A 13,301-nucleotide genomic window follows, 5' to 3' on the forward strand; every position below is an offset into this window, starting at 1 on the left:
ATCGATACAAGTCTGAATTGTGATTCTAATTGATCTTGATTCTAAATCAATGAACAGTTTTCTACAATCAATAAAATAAAAAATAAAAATAATCAATACAAGTCAGAATTGCAATTCTAATTAATCTGGATTCTAAGAAATGGTTTTCTAGAATCAATTTTTTTTTTTTTTTTTTTTTTGTAAAAGTCCGAATTGTGATTCTAATACATCTCGATTCTAGAAAACCGTTTTCTAGAAAAAAGTCCAAATTGCGATTGTAATTAATCTCAATTCTAAATCAATTAAACGTTTCTAAATCAATACAAAAAAAATAATCGATAAAAGTCCGAATTGTGATTTTAATTTATGTCAATTCTAAATCAATGAAAAGTCTTCTCGGAATCAATAGAAAAATAAATAAATAATCCATACAAGTCCGAAAATGTGATTTTAATTCATCTAGATACTAAATGAACAGTTGTTTTTTTATTATTGAAAAAAGAACAACAAAAATGACTCAAGTTTGAATTGTGATTGTGATTCATCTCAATTCTAAATCAATGAACAGTTTTCTACAATCAATAAAGTAAAAAAAATAATCGATACAAGTCAGAATTGCAATTCTAATTAATCTGGATTCTAAGAAATGGTTTTCTAGAATCGATTTAAATTTTTTTTTTTTTATAAAAGTCCGAATTGTGATTCTAATACATCTCGATTCTAGAAAACTGTTTTCTAGAGAAAAAAAAGGATAAAAGTCCAAATTGCGATTGTAATTAATCTCAATTCTAAATCAATTAAACGTTTCTAGAATCAATAGAAGAAGAAAAATCGATACAAGTCTGAATTGTGATTCTAATTGATCTTGATTTTAAATCAATGAACAGTTTTCTACAATCAATAAAATAAAAAATAAAAATAATTGATACAAGTCAGAATTGCAATTCTAATTAATCTGGATTCTAAGAAATGGTTTTATAGAATCAATTTAATTATTATTTTTTTTTTATATAAAAGTCCGAATTGTGATACATCTTAAATCTAGAAAACCGTTTTCTAGAAAAATAAGGACAAAAGTCAAAATTGCGATTGCAATTAATCTCAATTCTAAATCAATTAAACGTTTCTAGAATCAATAGAAAAAAAATTATCAATAAAAGTCCGAATTGTGATTCTAATTCATCTCAATTCTAAATCAATGAAAAGTTTTCTCGGAATCAATAGAAAAATAAAGAATTAATCCATACAAGTCCGAAAATGTGATTTTAATTCATCTAGATACTAAATTAACAGTTGTTGTTTTTTTTCATTATTAAAAAAAGAACAACAAAAACGACTCAAGTCCGAATTGTGATTGTAATTCATCTCAATTTTAAATTAATTAAAAGTTTTCTAGAATCAATAGAAAAAAAATAATCCATACAAGTCCGAATTGTGATTCTAATTCATCTCAAATCTAAATCAATGAAAAGTTTTCTCGGAATCAATAGAAAAATAAATAAATAATCCATACAAGTCCGAAAATGTGATTTTAATTAATCTAGATATTAACAGTAATCAATTAAGTTTTCTAGAACCAAAAGAAGAAGAAAAAAAATCGATACAAGTCTGAATTGTGATTCGAATTGATCTTGATTCTAAATGAATGAACCGTTTTCTACAATCGATTCTTGAGACTTTGCACTGGCTCCCTGTTCATTTTAGAATTGATTTTAAAACCTTGCTGTTTGTTTTTAAAGCTTTACATGGACTGGCACCTCTGTATATCTCGGACCTCATCCAAATGTACACTCCTGCACGCGCTCTTAGGTCCGAGAGCCAGCTCCAGCTCGTGGTGCCCAAGACCAGACTAAAAACCAGGGGATTCTCTGGAACACTCTGCCTCTCCATGTTCCAACTGCTCCCACAGTGGAGTGTTTTAGGTCCCACTTTTATTCTTTGGCTTTTAACACTACGTGAGTTGTTTTAATTGGTTTTACCTTTTGAAATCTTTTTTAATCATATTTATTTTTTGTTTTTACTCAGTCATTGGTGGAGCTAAGGATAATATTTGAATATTGTTTTTAATATTGTTGTGCAGCACTTTGGAAACATTTTTGTCGTTTAAATGTGCTATACAAATAAAGTGGATTGGATTGGATAAAATTACTACAGTTCATCCAAAAAGTACATTTATTGGCGTAAATGTTAAATGTTACTACCCACCTCTGCTTATATGTTTTTCCACTCGTCCGCACGAAAACTTTTTTAAAACTCTCCAGTCCGCTCCGAATCGACCAAAAAGGCAGCTTTTTAAGGAGTAGAGAACATTCAGGAAAGACCCGTGTCCGTGTGGTTTCACTTCTTTATCTCCGGGATGTGCAAAATGATCCTCCTCCCAGCATCACCAGCCAACACGCTCCGCAGACGTCATCAACAACACGGAGAGCCCGAACTAAAGCTTGGTTTTTTGTGTTTTTTTTCCCGTTTTCTCCCCCCCTTTTTAAATGGGACAAAATGAGGATAGAGCGCATCTAAAAAGTGAAGTCAGGGAAAGGCTGAGTTCTGAGATGAGAGAGCTACAGCACAGGCGAGAGAAGCAGCATGTTCAGCCTTGGACAGGAAATGGGAAATGTTCACCGAGAGCGTTGGTCACTACTGTACACCAAGGAAGGCTTTGTGGCGCGTCTTCGTCCCGCTTCCCAACCGCAAACGTGGTTAAACGAAAAAAACACACACACACACAAAAAAATGTCGGACATGGTCACCGTCCACCAACCTTATTTTCTGTTCTGGTTGACAGGAGAAGCCATCTTGAAGATACGTGACATCAGTCGTCCTCTTCTTTTGAGTAGGAGCGTACGTCCACGCCTCCACCGCGTCGGTCGTCTCTCCGAACGTCACACAGAATGTGTCGGAAACAACCCCCTACTGGTGAAGTCCGTCTCGTTCGTCGTGGATGTTTACTTGAGGTAAGGTAAGCGGTCCGACGCTTGGATAGCCCCTCCCCGCCACACAGCTCGAGCCTTAGCTTCCGGGTCGGATTCTTCTCAAGACGGGAATATCGGGCGGGTTTTAAAAGATCTACAACGGTATCTTGGTGTGACGCGTCCGACTGAGCGGTTGTTGCTTCAAAATTCAAGTTTCTATGGCTCAGGAGACTGTTGGGTCAGGGGGGTGACGGGACTCATGGGGGCCGGGGTGTGGGGTGTGGGGGGGCGGCGGCGGTGGGGCGGGATGGCTTTTTACGTTGCATAGTGATCAAAGCTTCCTAAGTACTCCAGAGCGGCGTGATAGCAGAACTGGTACTCGTCCTGTCGGGGGGAGAAACGACACATTTTATCAGAAATATTGCAGAAACATCAAATATGCAAACACTTTAGTATGGAGAACATATTTACCATTAATGAGTTGTTTATTAACATGCAAATTAGTAACATATTGGCTCCCAATTAGTCATTATTAAGTACTTATTAATGCCTTATTCTGCATGGGGTAACACTTTAGTATGGGGAACGTATTCATCATTAATGAGTTGCTTATAGACATGCAAATTAGTAACGTATTGCATACTTGCCAACCTTGAGACCTCCGATTTCGGGAGGTGGGGGGAAGGGGGGGGGGGGGGGGCGTGGTCATGGGGCGTGGTTAAGAGGGGAGGAGTATATTTACAGCTAGAATTCACCAAGTCAAGTATTTCATATATATATATATATATATATATATATATATATATATATATATATATATATGTAAGATATACTTGACTTTCAGTGAATTCTAGCGATATATATATATATATATATATATATATATATATATATATATATATATATATATATATAAGAGAAATACTTGAATTTCAGTGTTCATTTATTTACACGTATACACACACATAACACTCATCTACTCATTGTTGAGTTAAGGGTTGAATTGTCCATCCTTGTTCTATTCTCTGTCACTATTTTTCTAACCATGCTGAACACCCTCTCTGATGATGCATTCTGCTTCGTCTCCTTGTTGTGTGCGCAGTTGTGCACTGCACTATCTAAAAGCCGTAGATGTTATTGTCACATATGCATGATCAGTAGATGGCAGTATTGTCCTGTTTAAGAGTGTCACAACGTTGCTGTTTACGGCAGACGAACTGCTTTACGGTAGACGAAAACGTGACTGCTGTTGTTGTGTGTTGTTACCGCGCTGGGAGGACGTTAATGAAACTGCCTAACAATAAACCCACATAAGAAACCAAGAACTCGCCCTCCATCATTCTATAGTTATAACGTGATTGGGCAGGCACGCTGTTATATTGTGGGAAAGCGGACGTGAAAACAGGCTGTCGACACGTCACTCAGGTCCGCCTGAATTTCGGGAGATTTTCGGGAGAAAATTTGTCCCGGGAGGTTTTTGGGAGAGGCGCTGAATTTCGGGAGTCTCCCGGAAAATCCGGGAGGGTTGGCAAGTATGATATTGGCTCGTAATTAGTCATTATTAAGTACTTGTTAATGCGTTATTCTTCATGTGGTAACACTTTAGTATGGGGAACATATTCACCATTAATTAGTTGCTTATTAACATGCAAATTAGTAACATATTGGCTCTTAATTAGTCATTATTAAGTACTTATTAATACCTTATTCTGCATGGGGTAACACTTTAATATGGGGAACATACTCACCATTAATTAGTTGCTCATTAACATGCAAATTAGCAACATATTGGCTCTTAATTTGTCACTAAGTACTTATTAAAGCCTTATTCTGCATGGGGTAACACTTTAGTATGGGGAACATATTCACCATTAATTAGTTTCTTATTAACATGCAAATTAGTAACATATTGGCTCTTAGTCATTATTAAGTACTTATTAAAGCCTTATTCTGCATGGGGTAACACTTTAGTATGGGGAACATATTCACCATTAATGAGTTGCTTATTAACATGCACATTAGTAACATATTGGCTCTTAATTAGTCATTATTAAGTACTTATTAATGCCTTATTCTGCATAGAGTAACACTTTAGTATGGGGAACATCCATCCACCATTAATTAGTTGCTTATTAACATGCAAATTAGTAACATATTGACTCTTAATTAGTCATTATTAAGTACTTATTAATGCCTTATTCTGCATGGGGTAACACTTTAGTATAGGGAACATATTCACCATTAATTAGTTGCTTATTAACATGAAAATTAGTAACATATTGGCTCTTAATTAGTCATTATTAAGTACTTATTAATGCCTTATTCTGCATGGGGTAACACTTTAGTATGGGGAACATATTCACCATTAACTAGTTGCTTATTAACATGCAAATTAGTAACATATTGGCTCTTAATTAGTCATTATTAAGTACTTAGTAATGCCTTATTCTGCATAGGGTACCACTTTAGTATGGGGAACACATATTCACCATTAATTAGTTGCTTATTAACATGCAAATTAGTAACATATTGGCTCTTAATTAGTCATTATTAAGTACTAATTAATACCTTATTCTGCACGGCCTTATTATACAACCAGTAAGCCATTAACTAAGAGTCTTCCCTCAATAACCTCAGAATTATTGCTTATTAGTAACCCTAACTCTAACCCTTATATGTTCCCCTAGTGTCCAAATAACTCTAAATTAAGTCGTTGTTACTTAGAATATGTTCCCCATACTAAAGTGTTTCCGAAAATATATATAAAAAATGTCAAGTAGAAAAAAAACTGCATTTAGATTCGATAATAATGAGTCATATATTGGAATATGGGCTCCATTATTTACATTTGTTTTAACTATTAAATTAACCTAAAATAGGACTTATTTTATCTTTGTGGAAAATATTGGTCACAATGTGTTGTCAAGCTTATGAGATGCGAGGCAAGTGGTGCTCAGTGGTTATGTGGTTAGAGTGTCTGCCCTGAGACTGGAAGGTCGTGAGTTCAAACCCCGGCCGAGTCATACCAAAGACTATAAAAATGGGACCCATTACTTCCCTGCTTGGCACTCAGCATCAAGGGTTGGAATTGGGGGTTAAATCACCAAAAATGATTCCTGAGCGCAGCCACCGCTGCTGCTCACTGCTCCCCTCACCTCCCAGGGGGTGGAACAAGGGCATGGGTCAAATGCAGAGGGTAATTTCACCACAACCAGTGTGTGTGTGACTATCATTGGAACTTTATTTTTTTTAACTTTTTAAGTGTAAGCCACTGTCACACTATTTTTCATTTTTTAAATGTTTTTATTTTTTTATATAAATGGCTGTGATAATAATAATATAATAATAATCATAATTAAATAATTATAATTGAATAATAATAATGTCAATGACGGATTTCTAATCACTGCTATGATGGAATTCTTATTAATATTGATACTGTTGTTGATATTATTCATTTTTGTTTCACTATTTTTGGATTGTTTTGTGTCATGTTTGTGTGACCTCAATTGCTCTGTTGATTGCTATTCTGAATGTTGCTGGGCCGGGTTTGGTTTTGGAATTGGAATTGTATTATTATGGTATTATTGTGTATTATTTTGTTGGATTGATTAATAGCAAAAGTACGGAGCCCCTAAAGGGTCATGGGGGAAATAATTTTTTTTATTATTATTATTTTATTTATTTTATTTTATTTTTTTAGACATGTATCTCGTACGCACGAGAAACTTTTCATAAAATTATAAAAATAAAAAATAAATTATAATTTAAAAAAAAAATTTTTTTTATAACTATATGAAAAGTTTCTTGTGCGCACAAGATACATGTCTAAAAAAAAAATTAAAAACAATTAAAAAAATTATTTAAAAAATAATTTCCCCCATGTCCCTTTAGGGGCTCCGTACTTTTGCTATTAATCAATCCAACAAAATAATACACAATAATACCATAATAATACAATTCCAATTCCAAATACAAACCCGGCCCAGCAACATTCAGAATAGCAATCAACAGAGCAATTAAGGAGCAATTGAGAAGTTATAAAAAAAATAATAATTTTTTTTTTTTTTTTTTTTATAACTATATGAAAAGTTTCTCGTGCGCACAAGATACATGTCTTAAAAAAATTAATAAAATAAAATAAAAAAATTAAAAAAATGTTTTTACCCCATGTCCCTTTAGGGGCTCCGTACAAAAGTATTTTTTTTCATTTTTTTATTTTTTACGTTTTTTAAAGCACAGGTTGTTTAATTGCGAGTTCGAATCGGGGCCGCCTTCAGACAAAGTCGGGGGGAAATTCGGTCCCCGGTTTGAAGTGAACGCGCTCCTGTGTGAAGGCGGCGAGGGCATCGAGGACCGTTTGAAAAGCGGCCGCACTTCCCGTTTCATGAGACGCCGTCAAACTGCCTCTAGAGCGAACCCTCCCCCCCGCTGGTTCAGAGTGCGGCGGTATGAGGTGGCGCCGTGTTAGGATTGTTTAATTAGACGCCCCGCGGAGGCCATAACTCTTTTATGTTGCATATTTCGATCGTTAATCATCTGTTTGCGAGCAAAGGTGTGTTGAATACGAACTCGGGCAGCGACGGAAGAAGACGTGCTAATGAATGTTTGTCTGAAACGCAGACGAAAACTGTCGTGTCGTCGGGTTATCGTAAAATAAACACTTTCTGATCCTTTTCGTTAGCGGGGAAGTTGTACTAAAAGCTATAAAAACTAATGAAGCGTCGCCATGGAAACCACACCACTGGTCTTTAGCATTCTTAAGGCCAGGTAACTAAAGTGTACAGTATAATGTAAAGGATTATCTTCCACGTATAAACTTCATTAAATCTATCCAAATACCATATTTTCCGGACTATAAGCCGCTAATTTTTTCCCCACACCTTGAACCCAGCGGCTTATTTATGGACTTTTCTTCTTTTTGTATTCAACACTGACAGAGACAACGAAACGGTGTGTTATTGTTTGTGCTACGGCGCCATCTTTTGGAGGAGTTCGCTCACCGTTGACTGTCTACAGTATTTATTTCTGTTTAGTACCTTTAACCGGAAGTATAAGTGCCGTTCTGTCTCCGAGTCACCCATAGTGTTTCTACTCGTATGGATTCCCAATTCTTCACTCAAAGCAACTTTTGTAAATTTTATAATACAACTAAAACTATTCATATTTACTAAACCGTCCCATGTGTGATGTCTGCAGGAGTGTTTTCATGCATATTTGTATGTACTATCGGAATGTAATCAAGCAAGCGTCATTAGCATTAGCTAATATGCTAACACATTTACGAGTGTCTGTTAGTATTATTAACTTCCAATGGCATTATTTTTGTTTTGATTCAGTTTCTTTAATTCACCAAAATATCACCGTGGAGTTATTGAATCTGTTTAGCTAATTGGAGCTCTTGTTCCCGCAGCTAATGACTTCTGTTTTGTTTGATCAGCCCTTTTACTGCCGTATCTGCAGCTTATAGTCTGGTACACTGCAAAACTGAAATCTAAGTAAGATTAAGTATCTCAAATAAGGGTGATATTTGCTTATTTTCTGTCTGATAAGATCATTCTTCTCACTAAGCAGATTGTATGTTAGTCTTTTACTTGTTTTAAGGGTTTTGGTCCTAAATGATCTCAGTAAGATATTACAGCTTGTTGCGGAGATTTTATGACCTACATTGAATAAAACATGCTTGAAACTAGAATATCAACTGTTGCACAGCTGTGTCATCAACACTCACAAGTATAAAACCACTTTTTTCAAGTAATAATTTCTTATTTCAAGCATGAAAAAAAAAATTGTGTCTCATATTAAAACAAATGACAGCCAAATGGTGTGAATGTTGTCTGTCTATCTGTGTTGGCCCTGCGATGAGGTGGCGACTTGTCCAGGGTGTACCCCGCCTTCCGCCCGATTGTAGCTGAGATAGGCTCCAGCGCCCCCCGCGACCCCAAAGGGAATAAGCGGTAGAAAATGGATGGGATGGATGGACTTTGCTGTTTTATTTTCAATGAAACAATAGAAAATACGTACTCATATAGTAGTACGGTTATTAGTGAGAATATACTTATTTTAAGGTATTTTTGGGTTCATTGAGGTTAGCTAATTTTACTTGTTTTGGAAAGTCTTGACAAGCCACATTTTCTTGTTCTATTGGCAGAAAATTTCAAAGTTCAAATAAAATACCCCAATTTTTTTTATTGTTTTTGAACCCTGACTTTTTGCAGTGTACGGCTAATATATGGGGAAAAAAAATGTTCTTCTGAATTTTAGTGGGTGCGGCTTACATACCAGGGCGCTGGATATACCGTATTTTTCGGAGTATAAGTCGCTTCGGAGTATAAGTCGCACCGGCCGAAAATGCATAATAAAGAAGGAAAACAACATATATAAGTCGCACTGGAGTATAAGTCGCATTTTTTGGGGAAATGTATTTGATAAAACCCAACACCAAGAATAGACATTTGAAAGGCAATTTAAAATAAATAAAGAATGGTGAACAACAGGCTGAATAAGTGTACGTTATATGAGGCATAAATAACCAACTGAGAACGTGCCTGGTATGTTAACGTAACATATTATGGTAAGAGTCATTCAAATAACTATAACATATAGAACATGCTATACGTTTACCAAACAATCTGTCACTCCTGATCGCTAAATCCCATGAAATCTTATACGTCTAGTCTCTTACGTGAATGAGCTAAATAATATTATTTGATATTTTACGGTAATGTGTTAATAATTTCACACATAAGTCGCTCCTGAGTATAAGTCGCACCCCCGGCCAAACTATGAAAAAAACTGTGATTTGTAGTCCGGAAAATACGGTATTCAAATGTATTTATTCATAGTTCTATTTTAAACGTGTGCACAGTATAGTGAGTCCAACGGCTGTGTCGCTGAATTAGTTTCTGACTAAAAGTTAACATATTCTTTTATTATCTCTTTCGTTTGAGCAAAACAAAGTCAATAGTACACAATAACTAAACAAAATTTAAAATTACAACTGTTTGTAATCCTTTGGTTTTTGCCCTAGATTTTCCCATAGTATGTAAACATTAAAACAAAAATTACAAAAAAAAAATATTTTGTGACAGTAGAAATATGAATTTAATGACTCTAGTATCGGTTATATACCGATACTACCCTTGGTATCAACACCATGGATATATGGCTCCACCCTACACTTATGGGCCGACAATTGTAGTTATATTATTTTTTTCTCTCGACTCCTAATAATGTACTTGTTAATTTCCTGGTAATATCTGCTGACTTTCTGCTGTATCGTGCTTCCATCCACACTTCTTCAACTTCACTAAGCACTTATTTCTTGTTCTGTTTCAAACCACCTTCAAAAAGACCATATTTTTTTTTAACCGATTTCCGAACTCTAAATGGGTGAATTTTGGCGAATTAAACGCCTTTCTATTATTCGCTCTCGGAGCGATGATGTCACAACGTAGCGTCACATCGGGAAGCAATCCGCCATTTTCTCACTTTCGTCGGTGTGTTGTCGGAGGGTGTAACAACACGAACAGGGACGGATTCAAGTTGCACCAGTGGCCCAAAGATGCGAAAGTGGCAAGAAATTGGACGAAATTTGTTCAAAATACGAGGGTGTGGGGAAAGCCGACGAAATGGTCAGTCGTTTGTTCCGCACACTTTACCGACGAAAGCTATGCTAGGACAGAGATGGCAAGAATGTGTGGATATCCTGCGACACTCAAAGCAGATGCTGGCATCAACTCCAAAACTGGACAGATCAGCTTTCAGGAAAAGAGAGCGGATGAGGGTATGTCTACAGAATATATTAATTGATGAAAACGTTCTTCATTATTCGCGGTTTTACGTAAATTATTATACATAAACTGTGTTTACCAATAATTTAGCTTAAAAACATTAATTTTTTTCAATCATTCGAGTACATTTGGATAGTCTTGTGTAATGCAGTATTTTGTGTCTATTTAGGTATGGTTAACCTGAGTGCTGAAATCGTGGAAAAATATATGTTCTTAGCGCGCCTGAAATGGGCTGTCTGCACTCTCAAAGTGCATGTTGTTGCCAAATGTATTTCATATGCTGTAAACCTAGTTCATAGTTGTTAGTTTCCTTTAATGCCAAACAAACACATACCAATCGTTGGTTAGAAGGCGATCACCGAATTCGTCCTCGCTTTCTCCCGTGTCGCTGGCTGTCGTGTCGTTTTCGTCGGTTTCGCTTGCATACGGTTCAAACCGATATGGCTCAATAGCTTCAGTTTCTTCTTCAATTTCGTTTTCGCTACCTGCCTCCACACTACAACCATCCGTTTCAATACATTCGTAATCTGTTGAATCGCTTAAGCCGCTGAAATCAAAGTCTGAATCCGAGCTAATGTCGCTATAATTTGCTGTTCTATCCGCCATGTTTGTTTGTGTTGGCATCACTGTGTGACGTCACAGGAAAATGGACGGGTGTATATAACGATGGTTAAAATCAGGCACTTTAAATCTTTTTTTAGGGATATTGCGTGATGGGTAAAATTTTGAAAAAAACTTCGAAAAATAAAATAAGCCACTGGGAACTGATTTTTAATGGTTTTAACCCTTCTAAAATTGTGATAATGTTCCCCTTTAAAAATATTAAACATTTTGGGGGAAAACTAGTTAAATGGAAACACAAAATACATGTACAGTAAAATACGATTCATAAAATAAATATATGTAACATAATATGTAAAATAAAGCTGATAATGCAGCATTCATTTTGGGGAGTTGGGGCATGTTGTGAGCGTGAACTCTGACCTCAGTTTGGACCATAGCTGGCCTCTGTGTCCGGAGCATCTTCACCGTCTGGAAGATATCGACCACACCTTCGTAACGCATTCGCTCCAGGACGATGCTGAGGGTGATGAAGACACCCGACCTTCCCACACCAGCGCTGAAAACAAGACACCCAAGTGAATTAGTATGGAGGAGAACTGACATACAAAAAAAATAACCCCTCACTATACTGCGTATTGAATTTCAATCAATCAATCAATCAATCAATCAATCAATCATTACCAATATAGCCCTAAATCACAAGTGTCTCAAAGGGCTGCACAAGCCCTGTGTGTGTGTATACAAATTAATTGTATAAAAGTTCAGTGTATAAAAATTCAGTGTGTACAAATACAGTGTTTTAAAATTCAGTGTATACAAATCAATTGTATAAAAATTCAGTATTTAAAAATTCAGTGCAGAAAATTTTGCTGCTTCAAAAGGCAAGACCCAGTTTTCAGTATCGTGTGTTAGAGATTTCAAACTTGACACCTCATTGGCTGGTTGGAGACAGGATCAATTGCTCCAGTCTTTATTTACCGGAAGTGGGTCTTGCTTTTTGAAGCAGCACATTTTTCTACACTGAATTTTTCAGCTTTGAAATTTTTTTTTTTACACTGAATTTTAAAACATGCATTTTGCTAAAAAAAAAAAAAGAAAAAAAATTAAAGGAAAGTGTCAGCATAATTTGATGTAGTCCACAAAATTTAAACACAAAAAATTCAGTTACATAAATTCAGTGTAAAAAAAAACAACCCTCCATAGAGAACCTATTGACAATTGATGCCCAAAATGTGTCATATATCCATCCATCCATCCATTTTCTACCGCTTGTCCCTTTCGGGGTCGCCGGAGCCTATCTCGGCTGTATTCGGGTGGAAGGCGGGATACACCCTGGACAAGTCGCCACCTCATCACAGGGCCAACACAGATAGACGGACAACATTCCCACTCACATTCACACACTATATACAGTATAATGTGATATAATTACTCATTACAGCCTTCTAAGAACTATCGTCCTCTGCAGTGGACATCTTTATAGCCTTAAAAATGTAAGTAAAACAAGTAGGGATGTCCGATAATGGCTTTTTGCCGATATCCGATATTGTCGGATTACCGATACCGATATCAACCGATATATGCAGTCGTGGAATTAACACATTATTATGCCTGATTTGGACTACCAGGTATGGTGAAGATAAGGTACTTTTAAAATGTTTTAATAAAATAAGATAAATAAATTAAAAAAAAATTATTGAATAAAAAAGAAAGTAAAACAATATAAAAACAGTTACATAGAAACTAGTAATTAATGAAAATGAGTAAAATTAACTGTTAAAGGTTAGTACTATTAGTGGACCAGCACAATCATGTGTGCTTACGGACTGTATCCCATGCAGACTGTATTGATATATATTGATATATAATGTAGGAACCAGAATATTAATAACAGAAATTGCAAGTGTATCTTGTGTTTTTTATGTTGATTTAATAAAAAACAAAAAACAAAAAAACCAAAAAAAAACCGATACTGATAATAAAAAAAACGATACCGATAATTTCCGATATTACATTTTAACGCATTTATCGGCGGATAATGACCCAGGACACGTTG

The 13,301-nt window shown here is 35.7% G+C and overlaps 1 protein-coding gene across 1 annotated transcript in view; it reads right to left on the bottom strand.

The window, feature by feature from the left end:
- Positions 1–1,979: 1,979 nt before the first annotated feature.
- ptprsa (protein tyrosine phosphatase receptor type Sa) overlaps positions 1,980–13,301 on the bottom strand; it is a 476,646-nt gene continuing 465,324 nt past the window's right edge. Inside the window, exons 34-35 of the mRNA XM_072914629.1 lie at positions 11,666–11,801; positions 1,980–3,272 (exon numbers count right to left, since the gene is read on the bottom strand). Coding sequence (XP_072770730.1) covers positions 3,204–3,272; positions 11,666–11,801 — 205 coding nt within the window. The 3' untranslated portion in view covers positions 1,980–3,203. The remainder of the gene's footprint in view (positions 3,273–11,665; positions 11,802–13,301) is intronic.

Source organism: Nerophis lumbriciformis, linkage group LG14, assembly GCF_033978685.3.
Source record: "Nerophis lumbriciformis linkage group LG14, RoL_Nlum_v2.1, whole genome shotgun sequence".
NCBI classification, from domain to species: domain Eukaryota; kingdom Metazoa; phylum Chordata; class Actinopteri; order Syngnathiformes; family Syngnathidae; genus Nerophis; species Nerophis lumbriciformis.